Source organism: Phoenix dactylifera, chromosome 6, assembly GCF_051530095.1.
Source record: "Phoenix dactylifera cultivar Ajwa chromosome 6, Ajwa_hap1_PhDact_Kaust_v1.1, whole genome shotgun sequence".
NCBI classification, from domain to species: Eukaryota; Viridiplantae; Streptophyta; class Magnoliopsida; order Arecales; family Arecaceae; genus Phoenix; species Phoenix dactylifera.
In genome coordinates, this window is record NC_143195.1 from 33,516,400 (window position 1) to 33,543,340 (window position 26,941).

The following is a 26,941-nucleotide window of genomic DNA, read 5'->3' on the forward strand; positions in this document are numbered from 1 at the left end:
GCTTCCAAGAATGTCTGCCTATTGGACATTGATTACAAGAGCACTTGCAGGCATATAGTATGTGAGCCTGGAGGACCCATTGTGCCAGTTAATGTAAACAGATGAGATGCCATTACCTTTCATATTAGATAACTTATCAGATGTATGAGCATGTGTCCTCCTTAATGATGGCATGCTAATGTAAGCAACTTGGATGTTTCTTCATTTTTGTACCTATTGAACCACAATAACACTCTTTTGTTGCATTACTTCATGTTTGAGAAGAAGGGTCATGTTTCCGAAGACAAATGAACTCATAACCCTAAAGTTAAATGGCTCTAATGATATCACAATCATCAAATATATCATGGGGGATTATATAAGATGTCCCTTTTTTTCATTAAAACGATTATAGGATGCAACTTGCTGAAAACAATGAAATTAGATTTTTTGGGAACCGGCACAGTATTATGGTCAGGTAGCAAAATAAGGTGAGAAGTCAAAGAAAAGGATTCATATTCTCATGGAAAAATTAATAAAATCCATTGTTCATCGAAAATTGCCGGCCGCTTATTGAGAAGTAGGTGGCAAGGATCATCATCTTTGCTTAGATTGCTGATTGTGGATTATTGAGAAGAAAAAAACTCTGTAGTATTTCTAAACAGAGATCTATTAAAGTTCCTTAAAAGAAATCATAAAATAATTTAAACTATTTGTAAGTTCATGATTTGTTGCTTGCATACGAGGCCAAATGACTTGTTTGTACAAATACATTTCCTCGGTACCACCTTTCATGGTACCTCCCTCTCTCCAAGGATAGATGACTAATACATTAATCAAAGCTTAAGAAATGCCTACAAGTTACAGATATAATTGAAAAAATCCCAGACCATTTATTTACATTAAAAATACTAAATAACAATTTAAACTAAATATAATCAAACATTCTTTTCCTTTAAATCAATCACATGCATTGCACATTTCCATATAATATGCATATATATGTGGTGATGCAAATGATGAACCCAAAATCCACAACGTACATTATTAATACACAATGTCAGAAGGTAACATGGCATTGCAATTTGCACCTATACACCAAAGTATAATCCTAGAATAATGGCACTAAATGAATAGAAACTTAGATACATATGTTATAACAGCTTGAATAATCTCAGCGCCTCTAGGAAAATTATCCTGCTCTGGCCTGATACAATTTGATGGTGATTTCAGATCATCAACTAATGAATCTTGCTTCAAACTCATGTCATTATTCTAAGGAGCATTTAATCAAGCAACACTAAATTAATGATCAAACTTAGAACATAAAACTGCTAAATATCCCACCCATCGCCATCTCCCAACCTCTAACTGTCCGACATCACATCACCAATGTATAAAAGCTGACTAAGCAGCGCGCAGAACCGCAGCTCCCGGTATCGGATCTTCCCCTCCTCCTCCCTTCAATATATTCTTAATTAATCTGGAAACCGCCTTCTCTCTCTCTCTCTCTCTCTCTCTCTCTCTCTTTCTCTTTCTCTCTCTCGGATTGACCAAGCCGTAATTAAATGAGTCTTCTTCTAATGGAGTCCTCGGACTTCGAATCCTCGTGAGATCGAGTGCTCACGCGATGCGAGCGAGGGAGATGCATCCGCTCTGCTGCATTTCGATCGACGGCCCCCGGGTCGGCGACCGCTCGCCGGAGCTGGCGGAACCGGAACCGGAGCCGGAGCTCTACGGCATCGTCGAGGGCGAGGCCTCGTCGTCAGCGGTCGCCGTTGCCGGGGTGCTCTACAAGTGGATCAACTTCGGGAAGGGGTGGCGATCCCGGTGGTTCTCTCTCCGGAACGGTGTCCTCTGCTACTCCAAGATCCCCCGAGGGGAGGAGGTCTCCTTCTCCGAGGGCGACCGCGTCCGCCTCATCGGCACCGCCGCCTCCCGGCTTTCCCGGGCCAACGCCAGTGGCGGCCGACGGAACCCTCCGAAGCCGGTCGGCGTCGTTTATCTCAAGGTGAGCGAATTCCGGAAAATGGTAAAGATCGAATTCTTTCGTTTCTTCTTGATGTGATTTAGTATCAAGAATTGGTTCGTTCTTGATTTCTCTCAAGATGTTTACCAAAATCGGAGACGATTAGATCCAAGAGATCCAAAAGCGCTTCCAATTTGGTCGCTTCTCTGATCGATTCTTGCGGCTTGCGAGACCAAGCTAAAACCCGTTTGGTTTTCGGGTCCCTTCTCTTTCTTTCTCTTCCATCTAAAGTAAAGCTGTTTACTATTTCCGAGCATTTCTTTTCTTTTCTTTTCTCTCTTTCGCTTAATTTTTCTTTTCTCTGGGTACGGACCCAAAAGAATCATCTGATCCTGCACCCTAAATACCTTTCTATAATAAAAATCGTAATTTTAAACCCTTCGCGCGTTGGCGAGTACGGGTGGGATTGGAGCGAGGTGGGGACGGGAGGTTGCGGGTCACATCACTGCGTGTGGGGTTGGGGCCGGGGAAGCGGTACAAACAAAGCCATGGGGCGTTGCAGTGCATTACGCCGTTGTGAGATGCTTTGCGTCTTGGCCTCTCTCTCTCTCTCTCTCTCTCTGGTGCCATTTTCTTGTAGGGGAGAGGATGAACAGAGGGCGTCTTGTTTAGTTATGTTGATGCGGATGTGGGCTTCGTTTGCGTCTCGTGTTTCTGTGGACTTTGGGGGTGCCTTGGAGGGTTGTTTAAGGTGTTGTTTGGAAGGGCGGGGCGTCCCCACACCCACAGGGCTCGTGTCCTTGTTGTAGGGTCCTCTCGTGCTAAGATCTTTAGCGCTGCCATTGGTGAGAAAAAACAGGTACAGTTGAGGTATACATTTATGTTTCTTTCCCCAGTTCTTTTCTTTGCTTGTGCTTTCTGGATTGGAGTTCAAATGTGGTTCGTTAAACTTCTCCTTTTTTAGGTTTCTCTTTTGGCATCAAAGTAAGTTCAAGATTATGGCTGGTCAAAAATCGATCTTTATGCCTCCTGAATATTTGATTCTCTTTTTCTATTTTTTTAGCTTCTTTTCTTCCTTTTTTTATAATTGATATTTGGTCTAATCTTTTTTTAAAAAAAAATTTACAGACAATTTAATGAGAACTTAACTCTCCCTCATAAATTGTGTTCGTTGCTGTTTGTTTCGTAGTGTTGATTTTTTGGATATTGCCAGCAGCAGAGAAAGTATGGTGGCACCAGCTATCCAGGCCCACAGTTTGACGCCTACATTTTGAATGGATTGGATTCCTTCTCTGGGTGTCTGTAGAATGACGCTCTGCCTGGAAATGACAGGCTCCTGATGGTGTAGATGGGTAGTTCTAAATAAAAGGCAGTAATAGGAGGTCTACCAGCATGGTGGTTGTTATTGTTTGTCCATATGTAGCATATGACCTTACCTCTTATTAGTATTGACAAGAGTTAGGTATGTAGGCTGTTGACAAAAAGCAGTGGTTTTTATGGATTTATTTGCACCTCAACATGATTGAAATTATGCAGGTTTAATCTATGGTTGCATAGCTTTTAATATTTAAAATAATATTTCTCATTTTTCTTAACATATATTATACTGTAGTTTTTTACTAAATAAAAATTATAGTAGTATGGAAATGTGGGTGGGTGCAAGTGGGTTGGGTTAGACTTGGTTTAGCTTGCCCAGATTCAACCTGAATTTGCTTTAGATGTATAATTTAGACTCAGATTTCATTTATGGGTTGATTTGGATTTGGCCTTATTTTGTGTCAGAGTTTCTATCATGCTAGGCCTTCATTTTTGAACAAATTTTTTGATGTGTTATTCTTAGTTCCCTGAATTTGAAGTAATATGAGTGTGGGGTAGCAGAGCCCTGAAACAACTATACGATATGGAGCATCATAGGAAGTATTTTAGTTGAAAAATGTAAATATATTTAATTAATAATATTTTTCATATTTAGATATAATTTTAAAAGGATGGATGATACAGTGATAACAGAATATGTTGATATTTATAAAGTTAGAAAGAAGAGGTACATAATTTAACATGAGGTGGACCCACATGCATCATTATTTTTGAGGAAAAAGGAATCCACTTGCATCCTTGTACAGAAGTGGAAAAAATTATATGGTCTTCACACACTAAATATAATTAAGTAGCAAAAAATTCAAGTGCTAGTACAAGATTTAAAATTTGAAAAAGCCAATCATGGTTGGTGTCTAGAGTTTGACATGTTTCAGGGAGAAACAACATAAAAATCTGGTTTCAATATGTACTTATCAGTAGCAAACTTAGCAATGTTACTGTGCTCGGTAGCAGTGAGGCTGCTAACCAGTGATTTCTTATCCAAAGTGTCTGTTAATGCATGGTTTGGTGATTTGAGCCTTAGTGCTATTTGTGGAGTCTTCATGTGTCCATCTTGATATTTCTACATTCTTGTTTCTGTAGTCTTAACACCACCATAATCTATCCATTGCACCATTATTTGTAGTCTATCTAGTGCTCTAATTATTTAGGTAGGCATTGGCTTTTAAAAATGCATTTTGAAACTTTTTTCCCATAACATAAAATATGGAATTTTGAATATCCCGAGCTTGATATTTCCCTAAGCTCACAACTCGATGGAAGTTAGCCTATTAAGGTTTGGAAATACTGAATAGCAAGCTTAAAACTTATGTTTTTTTTATGAGTTTTCCTAGATTATTTAGTATAAATATGGAGCAGAATATTAGGTTAAGAGTGAGTTGTATTTGGAAAATTTTATGTTGTTTAAGTATTTAAAATAGCTAGGGGTGAGACCATTCCTATCAACCGGGGTTGCGTATATATTAGTTAATTCTCATGTTTATTAAGAATTGACTCTTCTTTATTGCTGACTCATCTTGTATACTAGTCATCCTTGCAGCAAATATGGCTTCTTATTGCAGTTTGTCTTTTCTTATGCTGCAGTATATAAAGATAACAGTGCTATTAACTGGAGAAAAAACACAAGATACAATACACATGCACATATTATATATGATCATAATGCTGGGCAATACATGTGCAAGTTTTGGTAGACATGTAACAATCCAGGACCTCATACAAAAAGGCTAACCAAAATATATTATTTGAATTCCTTAATCCTGTATAATTTTCCAAGACTCATGCGTGTGTGTGTTTAGTCTTATATCGATTATTTGACAGGGAGATCTTGGGTACTATATATGACTAAGGAATTCAAATAATATCTTATGACTAATCTTTTTGGTTGAGGTCCTCAATTGCTACAAATGGTATCAGAACGGACTTGACCTATGGTCTATGTATATTGGGGGACACTGCAACACAGGTTTAGATTGGATACATGGTACTTATGATTGGATTTGGACCCTTAGCCTGGCGAGAATGTCGGGGCTTAAATGGAGCAAATATGTGAGGATCCGTGCGGGCATGTGTTTAGTCCCACATCAGCTATATAATGGGTAGATTCTGGATATTTATATAGGACCAAAAAATCCAAATAACACCTTCTGGCCAGTCTTTTTGGATGAGGTCTCGGGTTGTTACAAAACGAGCATATTAAGACACGATTCTAGATATTTCATATGCATATCCATAAATCAATAAGATGTCTTATACATGTAGGGTTTGAAAACTTGGTCTCAATCAAGCTCACTGAGTTTCAATTTCTACAATTTCGGCAATTTTGATAGTTTCAGTCCAACTTCTAGAGTTTCAGTCAAAAGAATAAGAAAGTTTTTAAAAGAAAAATAATAAATGTATTTGATAGTTCAGCTAGTTTTGTTGGATATAAGTTCATATCTGCAGGTGTGAGTTTTCTTAACTTGGCAGCATCAAAATATAAATATTAAAAATATAACAGCTTTGATTGTTTATTCTCTGATCGACAAAATTTTGCATTGGATGATGGTATAATTGTAATAGCTTATGGATGATAAAGTCGGCAAAGTTAGTGACAGCCTATCATGCTATACCATTAAATAGCAAACTTTTTGTAGAAAAATTTCTCATCTATTTGCTTTATTCATTATACATTCCTTTAATTCAATGTTAATTAACTTTTCTGAATTTTTGCTAGGTCTCATCATTTCGTGTAAGTAAGACAGATCAAAGACGTTTCTATATATTTTCTCCTACGAAGACACTTCAATTGAGAACTGATTCAAAGAAAGATCGTGTTGCCTGGATTGAGGCTTTGATCTCAGCAAGAAATAAATTTTTTGTTGATGGAAGGATATCTTTTATCCAGAATGATATACCTATTTCAACCAAAAGGCTAAGAGATCGCATGCATGTGGAGGGATTAGATGAGGCACTTATCAAGGATTGTGAGCAGATCATGCTGTCAGAATTTTCAGAGTTTCAGAGACAGTTGAAGCTTCGTTATGAAGAACATTTAAGCTTTCTTTGCACATTTCAACAGCAGCTTGAGGTATTGAGGCAATTAGTAAATGTGCACATTGCTTTTTCACATTGGCAAATGGAGATGTCCTTTATGATTTCTTATATAGGACAAATGTACTCTGTATTTTTAATATTATATAATTTCTCTATTATTTTTGAAGAAATAAGTTTTATTTACTAAAATTTCCAATAAATAAGTAGCATGCATGGCAAGATTATTTTTTGAAGTTGTAGCTTTGCACCATGGCTTCTCTCTATTTTGATAGTCCTCCAAGATAATTTAGTATGGTGTATTTTCTATAACTACATTATACACTTGCCCTTTCTCCTTTTTGTTTTAATTAGGAAAACCTTGCATATTATTTACACTTACCAGGGTACTGAATTCTTGATTGGAACTTTTTAGGTTTTGGGAATTTTTTATAAACTCTAACTAGTTAATTTTGTTGCATGCCTATGTAAATTGCATAATAGTTGTTCGTGTAAAGTATTGAGGATTTGGATGAGCATGACTTGGTCATTGTTATAGATGGTCTAATTTGATGGCCAACTATTTATAAACAAGCTCTTGTAATCAAGATTATGGGTTTGTTAACACATCAATGTAAACTAGGACAAAAGAGTACAATCCTCTACAAAAAGTCTTTGGTATATATGATTGGAAATTCCTTTTCCTTTTGATCCTAAGTATTTGATAATGACATCTCGAGTCTCAACTTCCTTCTCTTATATCTCATTACTAGGAAGCATTGATACTTCAAATCCAAGGTCGGTGGTACATCCCCTATCCACCCGGTTTGGGGCATACCAAGCCATACCAGATGCCGAATGGGATGGTTTCGACCTTCAGATCGAGAAACAATGGAGGGAGAGAGGAAGAAGGAAAGAGAGGAAGAAGGAAAGAGAGGAAGAGAGAGAGAGAGAGAGAGAGAGAGAGGGTGAGGGAGGGAGACGAGAGCGACAGAGATGGGGAAAGGGGGGGTGAAAGCAGATCCGATTTTCTAGGAGAATAGATTCGCTCCTAGATCAAACTGAACCTTCTGCAACTATAACTTTAGATATGGATGGATTTTGAGGGAATTGGATAACTAACCACTTCCTTGTGTGTTATATAAAAATAGTCTTCACTATACTACTATTTTGGAAGATGGATGTGGGTGGTGCATGAGCTGCCCATGGTGTGGGAAGATGCTCAAGGAGAAGATGAAGGTTGATGGTGCTTCAGTAGATTATGGAAGTTGGTGATGCTATAGGAGATATCAAAAATAATTATGGTGGGCTCTCTCTCTGTAGCGAACTCCATGGCTAAGTGGAATTTTAGATCTAAATCACTTCTTACATTTAGTTATCATAAATTTTGATATTTTATTTGCAATTAATTTATTGCAATGTTATATTTATAAATGAACAACTTTCGGAAAAGGTTAGATTTTTAAATTATTTTTGTACTTAATTCTAGGGCTATTTATGCATTGAAGTTCTCAACCTAGTGACTTAGACCGACCTGCTGTGGTGGCCAAGTTACAGGTTCCTGGTTCGACTATAGGTTAATCGTGGTTGGATCAGACCACAGATATTTTAATATGTTTATGAGCATTCTCCTTCCCCTTTCCAAAGTCAAATAGCTTGTATATCCTTTGAACCTATCTTCCTCTCCCTCATTTCCTGGTACATCACCCAGCTTCCTATCCTAGGATGGTTGGATTTGGGTCCTCTCCTCCTCTCCCCTGCTTCTTGTGCCACCAATCTGGTCTTGTCCAAGAAGATGAAAAAGATTAGCAAAGGAAGATGAATAGTTTGGATCTAACATGTTTGAGACAAAGAAAAGAGAGGGGAGAATTAGATCTAGCCACTCCATGCAGATTTCCATTGCATTTCGCTGTGGCACCTCTATTTTTGCCAGATCTGGCCTCAATTGCTTCAATCCCACTGGATTTGGCTGGTGTTGCAATGGTGAACAACTTCCTTCTCCTCGATTGCAACAATGGTGATGTTCTCGAATAGGATAAAGAATTACCAGATTGTTCTATGAGAGGATCATTACCCTTTATTTTTATTTTTTATTAATTTATAAACTATTTTCCCTGTATTCCACCTGAATGAGTCGACTCTGGATTGACTCAAATGTTTCGAGTGGTTGGGCTGTTTGTATTTCATGGTCAAACGAGTTTTTTTAGATACTTGGGTCTTTGTTCGATGTAACTCGTGATGGGCGTTGGGTGATGGGTTGGGCAAGTCGACCCAGCCGACCTGCTCAAGCCTCTAAGCATTAATGTAGTGAGCTTTTGAGTCCTAATTTGAGTAAGATTTATGTATATAGGTTCTACATTAGGTCTGCATTAGGTTAGAAAAAGGTTTTTAGTCATTAGGATTGTGGTGGCTTGACTTTGATGTCTTTGTAGCTTGGGTTTATAGAGATTTAAAACTTGCTAATTTTAGAAAGCTTAAGAGTATCACATTTCGGACAAAGCCTAAAGGCATCCTAGTTAATTATGTAATCTTATTTAATAAATCTGTTATGCCTTTAGCTTTAAAAGGAAAGGAGACAATATCAAATTAGGTTTCGTGATGAATGAAAAAAAAATACATTTCCTTCTATCCTCTCCCCTCGTCTTCTTGTCCTCTTTCTTTGAGCTTGAGGATTCACCCATAAATTTTGGAAATGTTTGCTCCGTAGAGCATAGTTTATTCCCTGTGCAGGTTCTTTGTATAGAAATCTAAGCATGGTTCAATTTTATTTTTTTGTTTCAGGTTTCAAAACTATACTGCATATCCCCATCTATTGTGGGTTTGATCTTCTGGAGAAGATCTACATCACTAAGGCCAAAGTTACTTGTGGTTCCACGCCTCTCTTCCCACTGTAGCTTCTCTTCCATTCTTCAAAAGCCCCCGGCTTTACCTCTCAATACCACTCTTCCTTTTAATTAACACCTTTGCCAACTCTTGTCCTCCATTGCCTACCCTCCTTGTCCCTCCCACTTAATCCAGCTTTGTCCACCCCCCTCCTCTAGGATTAAAAAAAGAGAGAAAGGGGGGAAAAGCTCTCTTGCTGACTTTGGCATTTACTTTTTTTCCCTTGTTATCTAAATTTGCCCTTGATCTTTAGTGTCCATGTCCAGTTTCATAAAATGGTTGAAATGAGACTCCTTAGAGAGGAGGTCTATGGCAGCCCACTGGAATGGGGAGTGGGGTGTAAACGTAGGCAACAACTAAGAGAGGGGATAGAGAGAGAGAGCATAGAGGCCAGGGGAGTATAGAGAGGGAGAAGAGTGAAGCAAAGGCTAGTTGAGAACATATAGTTTGAAGAACTGAGTGGAGGCCAGGGGTGGTGTCATCAAATGGCAACTTGGAACAAAACTCGATGCTGGATTGGTAATTAATTTAGCTTTAGGCATGTTCTATCTTTTCAAATCAGAGATCTTGGAGTCAGATCCTCGAGTAGTGTTAGTGGTAGTTGTGCTGAAACAAATGAATAACTAGTCATGACTTGCCTACTCTGATGGTTGGATGAACACTACATCTCTTTACATATTTTATAGAAATATAGTGTGGTGAAATAAAATAGGTATGTTTCCATCTTCACAAGTCAGTCAAATATGAAATTTTGAGTAAGTCTCAGAAGGTCATCAGAAATAAAACCTGGCATGTAGAATGCTATAATATTTAAGGTAGAAGTGAAATTAAGCCTCCTATTAGCGGCTTAAAGCTAACTGGTTGTTATAGTTTTTGGCATCTTAAAAGTAATGGAGAAATAAATGAATGCATAATTTTAACTGAGCTGTATAAATAAAAAGAGCAGGTGTTCATTGGGCATTTTGTGAATGAAACATGCGTTCGAGGTTTAAAGGTTTTTACAAACCATAACAAAGACTGGAACATTGTTGCTTCCAAATGGCAGTCCAAGCAAGCTTGCAAAAGTACAATGTAGACGAGAATGTTAAGTGGACATATGGAAAAATCATGATGATATTATAATAGTTAGTACCTGAGCAAGACTAGGAATTGCACTGGCATAGAACTAAGTGGCATAGAATCTATTGAGATGGTAGGATCATGTGTGATGAAGGTAAAGGATATCTTGGAGGGGCTTAGATTTGTGTTGAAGGATAAGGATGTAAGAGGGGGATACCAAAGCTAACATTGATGGAAGTTGTTAAAAACAGTACTGGAAAATAGATAGGGGACATAAGATGCAACCCCTATATAGGAAAAGCAAGAACGATTAAGAAAGCTTACCCTGTATGGTATGAAAATGGTTTCTTGCTCAGTATTAATGGTTATAGTTCATTTGTCAGATAATTAACTCGTTATAAAATTTACTTATTCTAGGATTATTTGAACCCTGTTTGTACTTGTCTTTCTTAGTCTAACATACTATAACGGGCATCTGATGTTATTCCCACAGATATGTCCTGTGGTGTATAGGTGCTATACTTATAAGTTTAATTTTTTTCTCTGTAATCTTACAAACACTGCTACCTATGATTTAGATGTTACACATGAAATCCTGATTTGGTGGTTGCAAGTGCCATTTTAAATAATATAGATGCTGTTGTGAGAAGGTAAATGCCTCGAAGTAATTAATTTTATTAGGTGTTTTGTGGAACTACTGCTTCGATTTCTGTTCTTGGAAAATGCCTTCTCACTTGATAACTTGTTGATAGTTTTGTGCATAAAATTACTTAAGGTATGAGCTTTCCTTTGTCTGGTATCCTAAAGCATTAACTGGAATTTATTAGCTTTGCTGGTATTAACAGCATGATTTGTGAATTAGTTATGTGATGCAAAATTTGCACACATGGATTATTCTAGCTTTAAAGAGAATGAACAAGTTTGTTGCAATTTCTTGTGTGTAGGGTAGTTGCAATTGCTGTACTTTAGATGACGTTGTTCATTGTGGGCTGTATTGATTTATGTATCTATATGACTTTGAGGAACTGAAGGCTTTTGAATTTTTGGTGACGTTGGTCATTGTACTGAGCTAGCTTTTTTCCCAACACTTGCATATGCTTGTATAGAAGAAGGGTTTAGTTACTTTTGTCTTGAAAAGCAGAACACCCTGTGAAATTAATTATGGTCTCATAAATGATCAACAAGATTACTTTTCTTAATAGAGATAACATTCTTTAGGTCATATAGTTGATTTGTTTGTTGACTTTTTTGAGAGTGACATATCTGTTTGTTCAGGATATTAATGCTGACGAAGTGACCACAACAATCCATGAAGGTCAATTGCAGTTGCTGAAGCATGCATATGCTTGCTCTGGGCATGGAAAATACAGTGGTATTCCATATTTCTGCTTCAATTTAAATCTTGTTATAATGAATGATTTTATTTCTGGACTCCAACAGTTTAGTTATTTTAGTGCCTTTTTTTGTTGCATATTCTTTCAAAATCTTCACTGTGCTAGAAATCAATTTTTTGTCATGTAATAACTCCTCTCAGAATAGTTGATTTTTTATTTTTGAAGATTGATATTCAAAATTACCAAAAAATATTGACTGATTATGGTGAAATTTCGGATAGGTTTTTTTTGTGTGCATATCCTTCTAAATATTGAAATTTGCATGAATATCCTTTCAAAATTGATATTTGCATGTATATCCTTATAAAACACTTGTTTTGTGTATATACCTTTCTTTTTCTTTTTTCTTGCATATGTGCCCACACTATCTAACACCGTTAACAAATTAGTGATTTAAAATTGAAAATGACTAAAATATCCTTAATGGGTAGATATACAAAAAGAAATATTTGTAAGAATATACAAGCAAATCACAACTTTGCGAGGGTATTCATGCAATTTCACGTATTTAGGAGGGTTTATATGCAAAAAAATTTAAATTTTATTTTTGTCTATTTCAACTTGCTTTAACACTTGGATTAGTCTAATGTCTGCTCCTCAATATTTTTTGTAAAAATATTGCTAAAAAAAGATAGATTCAATAATTAGATAACAAAAAGGGTTATGGAAGTTCTTTCACTAATCATGAAATTATTCTACTTTATTCTTCTCCATTTATAACAATCATTATATCTTATTTCCTTGAAAACTAGCTTGTAATATTTATTGTTATAGATGCATATATGAGGGCATATATCAGAATATAGAAAGAGATTAGAATCTCTTAAAGGCACACAATAGATTGCAATAAACAACCTTTCTTGCTACTATTGTGCTTATGGCCTATCTTGTCACAACAATTTTAAATCTGCCACTAGTGTGCACAAAAAAAATTTCAGCTCTAAAAGATATTAGAAAGGGAATGATTTGATTCCGGACGGATATGTGAAAAAGAGGTATTGAGAGAAATCAAAAAATTTCTCAGAGGGGGTAAAGATATAAGAGGTAAAAAGATAATTTTATAATTTTAATTAATTTTTAATTTAAATAAATATGACTTTGGCTAATCATGTTAGTTGAATCGCTACGTCAAAAGTTTTCATACAAAAATAGTGTTTTGTGAGGGCATGCATACAAATATCAATTTGGCAGAATATTCATGCAAATCCTAATATTTAAGAAAGTATTTATGAAAAAATTGAAGTATTTTTTTTGCATACCCTCCTAATTATATGAAATTGCATAAATACCCTCGCAAAATTGTTATTTGCATATATACCCTTATAAATGTTTCTTTTTGCATGTTTATCCGTTAAGGATATTTCAATCATTTCAATCTTAAACCGCTAACTTCTTAATGGCATTAGATGGCATGAGTACAAATGCAAAAAAAAAAAGAAAAAAGAAGAAAAGTATCACACAAAACAAGTGTTTTATGAGGGCATACATGCAAATATTAATTTTGGGAGGATATTCATAAAAATTCCAATATTTAGTGGGCATGTATGCAAAAAACCTTTTTAGATATACATTTTACATTTATTTGAGAAGCTGTATTCAATTCTGAAATTTTAACAATGGCATATAGAGCTTTTTGATATCTGTTGCACATATTATAAGCATAAGTAATGTTGTTTTGCTGTTTTTAGTGATTAAAAGTTTTTTCTTCTCTTCACAAAATTGTTTGTTTTGGTCAGAATATAGTACCACAGAGTCATCCGATGATGTTGAAAAGCAAGAGCTAGATGAGTTGTCAGATGAAGGCGAGCCTTACTTCTTTGACACGAAGGAGAGTTTTTGTGATTCTACTGTTGTCTGTGCCTCTAAAATAAGAGACTTAGACCATGCCGATAAAAGTTGTGGCACTGGAAATTGCTCAGACACTGTGGAGATGATGGATCTTGAAACAGAGCCAAATGATCATAATACATTTCCATATATCAGGAGGCGTTCAAAATTGCCTGATCCTATTGAGAAGGAAAAAGGTGTTAGCCTTTGGTCAATGATCAAAGATAATGTTGGAAAGGATCTTACACGAGTTTGCCTTCCCGTTTACTTTAATGAACCACTATCAACACTTCAGAAGTGCTTTGAGGACTTGGAATACTCGTATTTGTTGGATCAAGCATATGAGTATGGGAAAATGGTAAGGATCAGTTTTTGGGATGGCCTTTATATTTGAAATTTAAAAAATCTTGTATCTTTATGTACTCATAGAAGAATACCTAACCTGTGCACTAATTTTTCTTTTTAACATTTTGCCTGCTATCAAAGATAAAAATTAGATATACTTTTCATTGTTTAATAATTCATAGCATATCTAAAATCTTTGGAAAGATCATGTTTCTTAAACTTCATAAAAGTTTTCCTTCCCATCCATAGATTATCTTAAAATAATGATTTCTGGAAAACCGATGAGTCATAAGCTGAAGTTAGGTACCTCTACATATTATTCCTTTACCAAAATTTTCACTAAGACCATCATCCATTGAGCTCGTTGATATCAATTTTGGAACAACATAGTTGGGTATGAGAATATTTTCAACTCCAAGGTTATCGATTTAGCCCTGCTTAATCCTCTAAAGAAACCAATTCTTTGTATTTGTGGCACATGGAATTTTCCTCCTTTCTTATGACCTTAATAATAGCCACAATTCATTGGTTGAGGTTTCGTGACTGTAAAATCCTAGTTTCAAGAAAATGATCATTTGTAGGATTGTGGGGAGCATGATATAAAGGGTACTTTGCTTGTCAAAAACCCCAAAGAGCTAGATGGCATGCCTTTAGGAAAGTAGTACAACTTGATTGTTAAATGGATGTTTCAGAAATAAGGAAAACAAGATTTAAAAGCTAATTACTTGGCTTTCCTTTCAAGGTAATGGTGGATTTACTAATAAGACAATTGAATAAACTAGGTTAATGGTCAAAACTCTTTTAGCAAAAAAAGCAAAATAATCAAGACTTAAAAGCCCAATAATCTGTCTTTAAATCCAAGGTAATGATTTATAAATAGACAAAACTGGATTGCAAGTTGGAATTATACAATATGAAGAAAGAAACATTATTGTATTTTAAGTAAGAAAGAGACATTGTTTAAAACCAAGAATGCCTAATGAAAACAAAAGAAGGATCAAGTCCATGATTACATAACTTATTTTGGTCTGTTTAATTTGTTGAAGTTTTGGCCATATAGTTCGATCGCATTTTTTCCATGGTTGATGGTAATTTGTACTCATATTGTTGTATTGCCTACAGTTCTCGAGTGCCTGTACTAATTATTTTTGTAAAGAACAAATATATCTCCAATTCTCCATTATTGCTTTATTAACTGTTTTTTATCAATAGTGATGAGGTATTCACTGGAAGGATATAATCATCAAGGAGGCAGGCTAACTCTACAACTTGTATAAGTCCTCTCAATTTTACAAGGTTCATGAGATAAGCAAGTTGAAGTAAATGAGCATAAGCAACAAGTTGACTTATAGACAAAAAGATAGGGACACAGAATACATATATAAAACATATTAAAAAGTTAAGTGACTACTAAAGTTGGATATTAGAGAAACAACTTAGATAATTAAGACTTATTTGTAGTGTGAATTTGGGCAATGGAACACACAAAATCATGATGAGTAAGTATAGCCCTAAAGTCCAAAATTTGTTAAGACTGAGTAATACTAGACGTAACAAAGATGGAAGTTAAGCTTAAAGCTTTTAATAAGTCACTAAAAAGTTTGATAGAGTTATAATTACTAAACCTACATCTACTAATGTTGGTGAACTAGTGATTGGGCTGAAATCGGATTGGATATTAGTATATCCATATCTATATTTGTTTTATTTGACGAATACAGATACGGATACGAATATTAGTTGGATGCAAAAATTTATATCCATATTTGTTTAAACGGATACTAATAAAAACCAGATACCGAAAGTATGGATATAAATACGGATATAAATTGGATAATTAAACTTTATGACTATAAAATCAAAAATATTACTAAGTGGATGATAAATCAAGTTAATAGCATGTTAATGCGGTCATTTATTTTTTTTAAAGTTCATGAGTGCTATATAAAATTAAATAGAGTTACAAATGGAATCATATATTCGGATATGGATCGGATAGTTGTCTATCCATATCCATATCCATTTTTCTTTGACGGATATGGATATAGATTTGGATATTAGTCAGATTCTCAAATTTCTATTCATATCCAAATAGTTTCGGATACCAAAATGGTTTTAGATGGATATTATCCAATCCACTTTCACCCCTAACTGGTGATTGAAAGATAAGCATTGTGAAGTTGGAAGAAATCTTCTTTAAGATTAGGCATGGCAATTTAAGGCTTTAAAGTACGAGTAAGTGATGATGTGGGAGTCTTTAGTCTTGCTTCTTCAAGATCATGCTTGTTTTAGACGACTTGTGCATTTATAGTAAATGCACCATTAAGAACTAGGGCAATCGAATAGTAGAAGTTGTTGAGATGCAATAGCTAGCAAAATTTTGAACCTTGAGTTAGGTGGAGTTTGATAATAATCATAAGTTGTAGTTTTGGGTACCAACCTAGTCTGGTGGGCTTTAGGCTGTGCAAAAGTACTGTATCAAGAGATGTGCTTTCATAATTTAGGCCTAGCTTAGCCTGAAGCCTAATTATTTTAGCTCAAGCCCCACCTATTAGATAAATCCTAGGCTCACGACCAACTTGGCCCAAGCTTAGTGAACCTAGGGCTTGGTCATGTGTTGATCACTTCGACAACTATTGCTATGTAGAGACGAGGGGGAGTGGGAGGGATGGAGTGGTCTTGCATGCTAGTGGTAAGGAGCCAACGACTATTATCATGGTTGAGAGAGGGATGGAAGGGAGTGGTCTTAGGTGGTGATAGTAGCAGATCTAATGATAGTGGGTAGTACAAGGTATGTATGGTGAAGATCCTTGGCAACAAGGAAGAGTAGGGGGTGGGGTGGGTTGCGCCTTACCTTTCAGAAATGTCAGTTGTGGTGGTAGGCCAGCTTTTTATTGATGTTTAGGAGGGAAGGGGGAGAGAGGCAAATGGAAATAAGTGGAGGTGATGCAAGTGATGGAGAAGAGGAGAATGGGCAAAAAAGAAGGGATTGGGTAAATAGTTTTATTCATATACATTTTTTAATTTTTTGGGGTAATGTCATGGTAGGCATGTTATATTTAGTCTGCTTGAGTGTAGACCAAAAATTGATTGGGTAATATTATATGCACCTAGCTGAGTCAAGGATTGAAAATGCATATTCAGGCCCGCTATATTTCAAGCATGATCAGTCAAGCTAGTTTTGCCCAAACCTGACAAGATGTTAGAATACATGCTTAGCAATGGTTAAGGGATGGTGAAGAATAACCACATGTAGCGCATGTCAATGATGAGGCTCAAACTCGGGGCAAAGATGCATTTGAAAGATAAATTGCAATTTGGAAAATTTGCAAGTACGTCTTGGAATAGAGGAAGAAATGATTGATTCCATGACTCGTAGCTCACATCAATATCTGGATATAAAACAGAGAATGTCCAGGATCATTTGTCAATGTTCTATGCAGGTTGGCTGCCAAAGAATACCAACTATTATTCAGAATTAATCATTTATACAAATATCTCAATCTTCCAAGCTCTGCAAATCTTAGCAATCTGACGATAGAGAAACAATTCAACCGACATCATCAAATGGGAGTAAATCTTCTGATCAATTTAATGCAACCAAGCTGAAGATGCTAAAGTGAGTCGAGATCTATTGATGTCATGCCTTAAGTTGCAGAGTTTAAAGCCACCAATAACCTACAACTCATGAACTATGGATATTGGCACATAAAATGAAGGAAAACCATAGGAACATCCCTCCTTTTTCTAGATCTCAGAAGCAAAGTTAGAAAAGAGAAGGAGATACAATTGATTGGATCAAGCTGTCTCGAGAATGTCCAATTAGATCATTCCCTGCTGAAGAAAAATTAGGCTCCTAGGTTGATTGAAAGTGAGGAAGATCCATTGGAAACCTGCCCATAATGCTTAAGCATGAAGTGGAGATCACATCAGCAGAAAGGATTGCTAACAAGATGCACTCATATTATTCTTTGGTTAAAAGATGTGTTTTAAATCTCCTAGGATGCTAAACCAACATGTTCAACATCACCAGAAGAATGACCATGATTATTCCAACCCATATTCTCAAGAGTAAGAGCAAGTGGAGACTTGAGATTGTTGGTGATTATTGATTGGATGGTACAGCTAAGATTCCAGTGATTGGTGTTGGTGGAAAAGAAAGAAGGGTATTTATTATTTGATGCAATGGATCAATCAATTATGCAGATTGCTTGGAAGGTAGTCTCCCTCAAAATGGGCTCAAAGAAAAGATGTAAGTTTTTATCTTCATTAATTCTAAGGAGTGAAGGTTGGATACAAGGTTTAAATTTTAAAATGATTGTACCTTGTGCTAGTTGTCTTAGATCAGGCAAACCTTCTTATCCTAAATGAGTATTTGACTGAAAATTGATATGTTTTTGAGCCAATGATGGGTGTATTGTGTCAATACTGATACCGGATGGTTTCCGGCATCGAAGAGGCCGGATTGTTGTGAGGGCAGGCTAGATCTGCTCTCCTTCCCTCCTTTCTCTTCTTTCCTCTCCCTCACCCTCTCTCTTCCTCTTTGTTCCTTGATCTCCCTTCGATGCCAGATTGTTGCGAGGGCAAGCTAGATCTGCTTTCCTTCCCTCCTTTCTCCTCTTCTTTCCTTTCCTCACCATCTCTCTTCCTCTTTGTTCCTCGATCTCTACTCACATTTCCCCTTGTGATTAAGCCAAAGAGAGAGTATTGCCTCCTATTGCTGTTTTTCTCTTATGGTCAGATTGGACCTAGTAATGGATGAACAAACCAGTGTCTTGCTGGTGTCTCAGTCTCAATTTTCTATCGGAACGGTACAATACCAATGGTATCATCCCATTCCAGCAAGACATAAATCCTTGGTTTGGCAGTTTGCATGGTACTGGAATTAATTGCATCAGGGGGAAAATCCACTATACATTGAGTCATACACTTGCAATGCCTTCTTATATCTATTACGTGAAGATAATAAAAGGGAAACTTTGGATAGTCTATCCTTATATCTTGAAAAGTATCACCAACATAAACTTTCTATCTGGAAAATTATTTTAATTATAAACCTTTAACATTCTTTATTTGAATCTTGAGGTTTTGAATAATAGCAAGCCTCTCTACATGTTGTGTAAATTGTCCTAAAGGTCACTCTCACCATTAGGTTTCATGCTTCCTTTTGCACATTTTTAGCATCCTACATGCTCAATATGAGGTTGTTATTTAGACTAGGTTGTTTCCCTTGCCTTTCTCCTTTCCTTGTATTAAGGTATTCTCATGGCTCTTTTTGATGAGGCAATGTGTGGCATTAATTGGAAGTTCTAATAGACCTCCTGTCATGTGTGGCTTGCCCAATTATGCTGTTCATCTCTAGTGAAAAATCAGTTTAAAATCTGACGCACTAAGATGCTGCCACAGTGCCACTGTGACATGCCAACCAGCAAAACACCCACATAATGTGATTTTTGGTCCTGTGTCAGCAAGCATTACCCTCTCGCACTATATCTTGGTCTGTGTCTAGATGATTTTATGGTTGTTCTGCTGCAATATATTTCTTCTGATATGATGATTTATTTATTGGTGTTACAGTCTGTTGACTTTTGTTGAAACAAATTGGATATTTTGAAGCCTGTAAGATTATATAGCTATGGTGTCTATTTTTATCCTTTGGCTTCTCAAATTTATTGAAGGTGGTACCTATCTGTGTTAATTGGCTCATGGTACAGTAGCTGATGTGCATTATATAAATGACTAAATTGAACTTTGTTAAGCTTGTTTTTCTCGTTCTTAATTGAGTTCAAGATTTGAATTAATATTTATTCTGACAATTGAAGTTCTCCCTGCTAGGTCTAGTAGATAAGGCTTTTATCAGCATTCCTAATTCAAATCCCAACATGTTATGTGATTTCTATACTTCAGCCGTTGCTGTTATGTAAAAGAATATCACCTGGATCATATAGTCTGTGTGTTGACCTCTAGCATTTTTTTGCTTACATTGAAGTTTTATGTGCTTGTATCTAGGGGAACAGTCTCATGAGAATTCTGCATGTAGCTGCCTTTGCAGTCTCTGGATATGCTTCTTCTGATGGGCGCCACTGCAAACCATTCAATCCTTTGCTAGGGGAGACTTATGAAGCTGACTTCCCTGAAAAAGGAATTCGCTTCTTCTCTGAAAAGGTATGGTTTTGAATGCTCATGTATTTATAACATAGAATATGTATCTCAGAGTATTATTTTCTTCCTCACTCCATTAACTGAAGATTTATGTCAAACTACAAGAGTCACGGTTGGAAAACAAGGTATTTGGTACTATATTTTTGGCCATAAGAATTTAGCCTTTTTTCCAGCCTAAAGTTCTCAAATGATCTGATCTGTATAATGAGATGCATGAAGATCACTAGTGGATTTGCAGTGATCATCTGAGTCTCCCCATGAAGGAAACATCCTTAAAAGAAAAAAATAATCAACTTTTACCTCTAATCCTTTGTTACTCAGCAAGACTTTATGCTGTTATATTCTGGGTATTGACTCAAGTGGAATGAGTGGTATTGTAAAGATGGTTGATTGCCTTGACATTACATTCGTTAATTTATTAATTGTCTCCCTGCTATAAATATGAAAAATATTCCTTTCTTGTTTTCATTTGTGCACCTCAGGGTTCATATGAGATAGATGAAAATGTATCTCTAAACTGCCTCTGTTAAATTAGTGACTCAATTTCACCAGACATGAGAATAGCAACTTCAGATTTATGGGCACTGAATTTTATGAATGCCACTTTTAAAGTGAACAATTCACTCGAAGAAATTAAATATAGCCTGATTATATTTTAGTGTACTGGAAGCTAGCACAAGACCCAAAGGATTAACCTTCGTAGGGATTTTCTTGATTTTGTAATCATTATCGGATAAGCCACCATTCAGACTCAAGTTAAAAATTAACCTTTTCCATCCATTGTGAAGGGTAAGTTTGGTTAAATCCCAAAACCTGTAGATTCAGCAAATATAGTCGGGCACCGCAATCTAGGAGTTTCAGAAGTTTGATTATTGCTGGCAGTCATCACATCTCACTGGAGCACATGAGAATAGCTGTTTCAGATTTATGGGGCTCTGTATTTTATAAAGGCCACCAAGTGATTGATTCACTCAAACATATGAACTTGTACCAGAAATTAGTGTCCGCCCTTTTGCTTGAGTATTGACATAGGGATTATCTTGAGCTTATAACTGGAATCAGATGAGTCATGGTCCAGACTCAATGTTAAACTTCTAATCTTTTCCCCCTCCATTTCAAAGGTTAAGTTGGGTTCATTCCCACAACCTCTAGAGTTATCAAAAATATAGTTGGGTGCCTCTATGCAGGAATCTCGGAAATTTGATGGTAGCTGGCAGTCATTACCTCTCCCTGCAGAGATGCATGCATATTACTATTTTTCACTCAGCTATAGGAATATAATATATCATTCCTTTGCTTACAGTTTGGTTTATCTTAATACATACTTAAATTTAGCTTATCTTTAGAAAGTCTGGTTATCATGATAAAGACTACTTTGAGACATTAAGCTACATACTTTTTAAGCTTTTATTGTTGGTTTTTTACCATATGCAAGCTGTGGAATGGGCTTCCAAAACCTTAAAAAAGCTAAAAAGGATTAGAGAAGCGTTTTAAATCATCTTGAATGGAAGAAAAGTTGTTCAGGGTTATAAGGCATGGGTTTGAAATGTAAAAACAACGTACAAGTTTGTATAACTATTTACTGGTCGGTCTCAACATGTATCATGCATCGGTGCTAGCTGATTCATATAGATAAAACTGGTAAGGATGGAGTAGATGTTTGCTATCCTTTATCATTCTGATAGCCTGCTAGTATGATATATATTGTAGATAAGCATTTTAATAATTGCCCTGAAATTGTTAGCTTTCAAACTTTGATTCAAGCTTGGAAGGTTCAATATTTAAGCACCAGCTTACAGGAAGTGTTGAAGAACCATATTTGTTTAAAATGACACATTTGTAGGTTGTTGTTGATAGGTTTTATATTTTTGGGCGCTAACTATTGAAGGGTATTCTGGTCTTTCAGCTACCTAGATAGTTTTAAAAGAGAATGAGAGGAAATGAGTATACTGGTCAAGTACATTCTTCTTGTCCTCGTTTCATCGGTCTCTTATTCTTGTTATATTCTTCTTTCTTGCTCTCTTTATTTTCTTTTTTATTTAATCTCTCTCTCTCTCTCTCTCTCTATATATATATATATATATATATGTATATAATATGTGGGCGCCCCCACAACATCCCAAATAAAGTTAGTCCTAGGTAGATGATTGGGGCCCAACACTAAAGATCCAAGCTGTTGGATGCAATATACTATCTCTAAAATGCTTATTGTAAAAAAATTATGTGGAATCCCTAGCATATGCATCACTAAAGCATCTAATGGTCAAAAATGGATAGTTTTGACCACTGGATGCATAGGCTAGGGATGTTCAAATCATATGATTTTTTGATAATAAGCAATTTAGAGATAATAGATTACATCCAATGGCTTGAATCATCAGCGCCACACCCTTGGTCATTCGGTTTGGACCGACGTTATTTGGCTATTGTGTGGGCACCTACATATTAGCTCTATTCTCTCTCTCTATATATATTTATATATGTGATTGTGCTCTATTATTTGATCAATTAAGAGAGGGAATATTTTGGATTGATTAGCTTTAAAACTTCTCTAATCTAAGATGTTCACAAAAGGAGGCGATAAGATCATTGTGTTGATAATTTGACCCAAAATGTTTAGGGTAGGCTTGTTGGTTATGGTTGTCATTTCTTTAATGTGAAAGTTGTAACAAGTTTTGCATAAAACTGTCATACCAAGGAGCATCTGATTTTCTAAATGGTTAGCCATGAATTTTTGATATTAGGATTTAAGCAACTGGCCAACTTGTCAAACATAATAATTTTTGGTGCCAAAATTAGCTCATAGATTTGCAAATAAGATCACTTTCAGATTTTCTGTGACTTGGAATCAACAAGTAATCACCATCTACCATTTCTCCCATGTTCACCAAACTTCATGTTTGCAGCATTATTATGAACTGCAACAACTCCCTTTTTAAGAGACAAAAATATTTTCTTTCAAAAAGTTATTACTTTGATTATGAATATAAGGAGTATATACACACAAATGAATGGATATATGTAAGTTCATGTGTTTGTGTATATTTATATATGTATATATAATGGTCTTATGGGTTTGTGTACATTTCTGTTTTTGCAATGCATTTCTATTTTTGCAAATGTATTTTATCTATAAGACATGTTTCTTTTATGAACCACAATAGTTTATTTTGGTGTAATCAGCAATAGGTGCTGATTGGGTTTTATGTCATATGTTTTGACTAGAATTTTCTTGCAACAAGCTTTTTGACACTAACTTTACTTCCAATATGAATTCAAAGTGTGCACGTGTGCTTGTGTGTATAAACAAACATGTCTACATAGATGTATACATGTTGTCTAGAAGCTAGAAATACTAAAAATGCCTAGAGACCAAGAATCATATGGTGTGCTGGTTCCTAACCTATTCCTCAAGTGGCTGCATGAGGATTTTTTTAATCAATGCCCTACATTGTATTTTAGAAACACTAGTGTTTGCTGCATTCCATTTTTCACTCACTTGATGCTGCATAAGTAGGACATAGAAGACCTTGAGATATATGGTTTTTGGTCTCTGGGTATTTTAACTGTCGTAGGCCAAGATTATCAGTGCAGATCTTCAATTTGGATTGTGCATCATTGATTTTTGAACCATTAATGTGTTACTAAAGATTTAGATCATTTGATGTACAATTTGTGGTCTAGCTCCGCATGCACACATGTCAAATTCAAAGTTAGGTAGCTAAATTGTTTAATCCTTTATCTGGGTATTTGGTAAACCTATCACTCAGTAATAATGTTGCATAATGGCACCAAGACATGTATCCAAGCAAAATAGCTTGATTATAATAACATCCATAGCTCAAATAAAGGAGATAAAGAAGTTACATTGTTTTCTATATTGATTGAACTCTTGGAACGCATTATTTTTGTAATCTTGAAAAATCTTTTTGTTAATTGTAACCTCTCCAGCATGATTTGCTTCTCTTATTATCCTGGTGAAAGTAGTTTGATTGCCACAATCGTTGTACTGGAATCATTACATTGCAGTAGTTTTTATATTATCCTATGATGGTATCCTCTTTGACCATTTAATAAATGGGTTCCCGTAATAGTGTTTATTTGTCCATTTATGTAAACCATCTGAAATGGCTGATATGCATTCACCTTTTAAAGTTTTGACTTGTGCATTCTTTTGCCTTTCTTCAAAACACCAGTCAGCATGCATCTTGCTTTTTTTTAAACTCTGCATATGAATCTTGCAAAATTTTGTTGCATGAGAGGTCTCCTTCCTGGATATGAGCCTTTCACTGTTTCACATAATAGGTTAGCCACCACCCGACACTCATTGCCTGCCACTCTGAAGGTAAAGGTTGGAAATTCTGGGGTGACAGCAATCTCAAAAGTAAATTTTGGGGGCAAACTATTCAAATAGACCCTGTTGGTGTATTGACACTGGAATTTGATGATGGTGAAATTTTTCAATGGAGGAAGGTATGCAGTGTTAATATATACATACATAAACTAATCTGCATTTATCTCCAATAAAGTCTATCTTTCTGCCATGTCGCCACGAACATGGACACACATGGGAGGGGGGGTGGTGTTGAGATATCTATCTTTCTGCATCAACAATCTTTGCTCGTGCCAAATTGATCATTTTGTTTCCTATCTTAGGTCACAACAACTATTTATAACCTCATATTTGGTAAAGTATACTGTAACCACCATGGAACAATGAGTATACTGGGCAACCAGCAATATTCATGCAAACTGAAGTTCAAAGAGCAGTCTCTTCTCGAACGCAACCCTCGCCAGGTAAGGAATAGATACTCACCACTTTGTCTGATTTTGACTTGTTTACGAAGTCTGAGGCCTAATTGTTCCATACAGGTGCAAGGTTTTATTGTGGATGTCAATGGAACTAAAGTTGCTACTTTGATGGGAAAATGGGATGACAGCATGTACTACACCATAGATGATATCTCCAAGACCAAGGGTTGTATTTCAACACAAGATGCTACCTTATTGTGGAAAAGGAGTAAGCCTCCTGCTAATCCCACTCGGTACAACTTGTCATCATTTGCAATTACACTGAATGAGCTAGCACCAGAATTACAGGTATATAGACATGAAATCAACTTATTACCTTCTACTTCTTTTACTCTTATTCATTTTTATTTTCTGTTATAGTTCTGATTCCAAATATTTGATCACGGATTAAGGAGAAACTTCCACCTACGGATTCAAGACTTCGACCAGATCAAAGATATTTAGAGAACGGGGAATATGAGAAGGCAAATGCAGAGAAGCAGCGATTGGAGAGAAGGCAGCGAATGGTATTACTGCAATCTCTCTTTGCATGATTTGTTGGGGTGTAGAACCCAAGTTTCCATGCACATGTATGCGCACTGGATTTTTCCTGTTCTAAATCATTGAAGAGAGATGGTCCTCAAATCTTTGCAGAAAAGGATGAATAGTTTTAATAATATTTTGTTCTATAGTTTAATGTAGTAGTTTCTGAGAGCTAAGCTCAAATATCTGGTGCAAGGCTTAATGGTTATGATATTGTAATTTCTGAGATCAAAGTTCTATTAATTGAAGAGTTGAAATTCTGTTGCCTTTTTTTTTCATTAAGAGAAATCTGTAGCATTTTGCCTTGCCTTTGGGCAGTTCTTTCACTATAAGGTTTCCATGGATTAATGCTGACCTGACCAGACCATAACTGTACCCAAATTATCACATCCTGTGACTTCAATATTGGTTGAGTCATTGTGGAGAACATTCATTGTTGTATACAAGGTGACCATTAAGCCATGTACGAAGTAAGTAATATTGGTAGAGCTATATCGCTCAACCTATGTTGAAGTTGGGTAACAATCAGTTCTGAGAATCTGCAGTACCTTTATGTCCATGTTTCTTTCTTTTTTTTTAAAATGGTTAACTAATTCATATCTGTGCCTTGCATCTCAATGCTGGCACTTGGTTCTGTTTTCTGTGCAGTCAAGAAAATTGCAGGAGAATGGCTGGAAGCCAAGATGGTTTTGGAAGGATAGTGATGATGGCACATTTCGCTATATAGGTGGATACTGGGAAGCAAGAGAACAGAGGAAATGGGATAATTGCCCAGATATATTTGGTGAATTTTCTGAAGATCAGAATGTTCCTCCCAGTAATTAAAGAGAAACCAAGTGATCAGGTTTGTATTTCAAAGTATTTAATTGGATTACCATAGCTAAAATACATCTTTGTGGTAAAGCTATTTGCTTACACATGCAATGAAATTGCAGATACCTTGTAGTCCAATGAAATTGCTGATCGTGTGAGTATATATAATTCGCCGGTTATTCTTTTATTATTTTTCCTTGTTATTCATCAAACGGACATGGTATTTTGCTGGTAATTTTATAGCTTGTGCCAGCAATCAATGACAATCATGATAAAATAGTTGTTTCAGTTTTTCCTGTAATTGATTACAATTTTTTGCCATTACTTGTATTCAGTGTTTTGTTGTCATAGATATGTGAATGACTTATTACAGTGTTTCCCACCGAGTTAGATGGTCCATTAAAAACTTGTCGATTTGAATCTCAACAGAATCGGATATAATGTGGTTCGGTCTTGAGTGGCTCCAGTCCTGCCCAAGGCACCCTTTCTCTTGATGAAATCAATGTCTCCCTAAAGAGTTGTACATCAGTTTCATCTTTCCCCTTTATGCTTCTTCTTACTGTATTTGGGATCAGATCAAACTAATTGTCAAGAGTACAAAGCATTAATACTGTGGATTCTGATTTTTCTTTTTTTGAAGAAACATTCTATAGACTATGATCAAAGCTGTAGATTATTTGTGGACAGGCATTTACCGTTATCGACAATAAAAGCTTAAGAGCCAATTGTGCGTGGTATCAAAGCATCACTTGGATTAGATGATTACACGCGTGACATCATAGTCCAT

At 35.9% G+C, this 26,941-nt stretch overlaps 1 protein-coding gene across 7 annotated transcripts; it reads left to right on the forward strand.

Moving 5' to 3' along the window:
* Positions 1-1,405: 1,405 nt before the first annotated feature.
* Positions 1,406-26,891, forward strand: LOC103712157 (oxysterol-binding protein-related protein 2A-like). 7 transcript variants are annotated; one of them, XR_005511934.3, is made up of 12 exons: positions 1,406-1,990; positions 6,042-6,395; positions 11,555-11,651; positions 13,410-13,858; positions 19,855-20,010; positions 24,313-24,480; positions 24,664-24,804; positions 24,880-25,107; positions 25,212-25,325; positions 25,990-26,185; positions 26,277-26,308; positions 26,584-26,891. XR_005511934.3 is itself a non-coding variant. In XM_008798602.6 (11 exons), the coding sequence occupies exons 1-10, from the start codon at positions 1,610-1,612 to the stop codon at positions 26,164-26,166; spliced, it is 2,265 nt and encodes a 754-aa protein (XP_008796824.3). In that variant the 5' UTR covers positions 1,408-1,609; the 3' UTR covers positions 26,167-26,185; positions 26,277-26,475. The 7 variants fall into 7 exon arrangements, 4 of the variants coding, with proteins under 4 accessions (XP_008796824.3, XP_088579925.1, XP_088579924.1 ...); XR_015988170.2 differs by having other exon boundaries at positions 1,408-1,990; positions 24,664-25,107; positions 26,584-26,682; XR_005511935.3 differs by lacking the exon at positions 26,584-26,891 and having other exon boundaries at positions 1,408-1,990; positions 25,180-25,325; positions 26,277-26,475.
* Positions 26,892-26,941: the final 50 nt, after the last annotated feature.

Excerpts from the sequence above, each read along its gene's own strand:
- LOC103712157 (XM_088723799.2), top strand. The coding sequence starts at position 1,610 with ATGCGAGCGAGGGAGATGCATCCGCTCTGCTGCATTTCGATCGACGGC. Across the intron at positions 13,859-19,854 it reads CATATGAGTATGGGAAAATG|GGGAACAGTCTCATGAGAAT; the intron begins GTAAGGATCAGT and ends GCTTGTATCTAG. Across the intron at positions 20,011-24,312 it reads TTCGCTTCTTCTCTGAAAAG|GTTAGCCACCACCCGACACT; the intron begins GTATGGTTTTGA and ends TTCACATAATAG.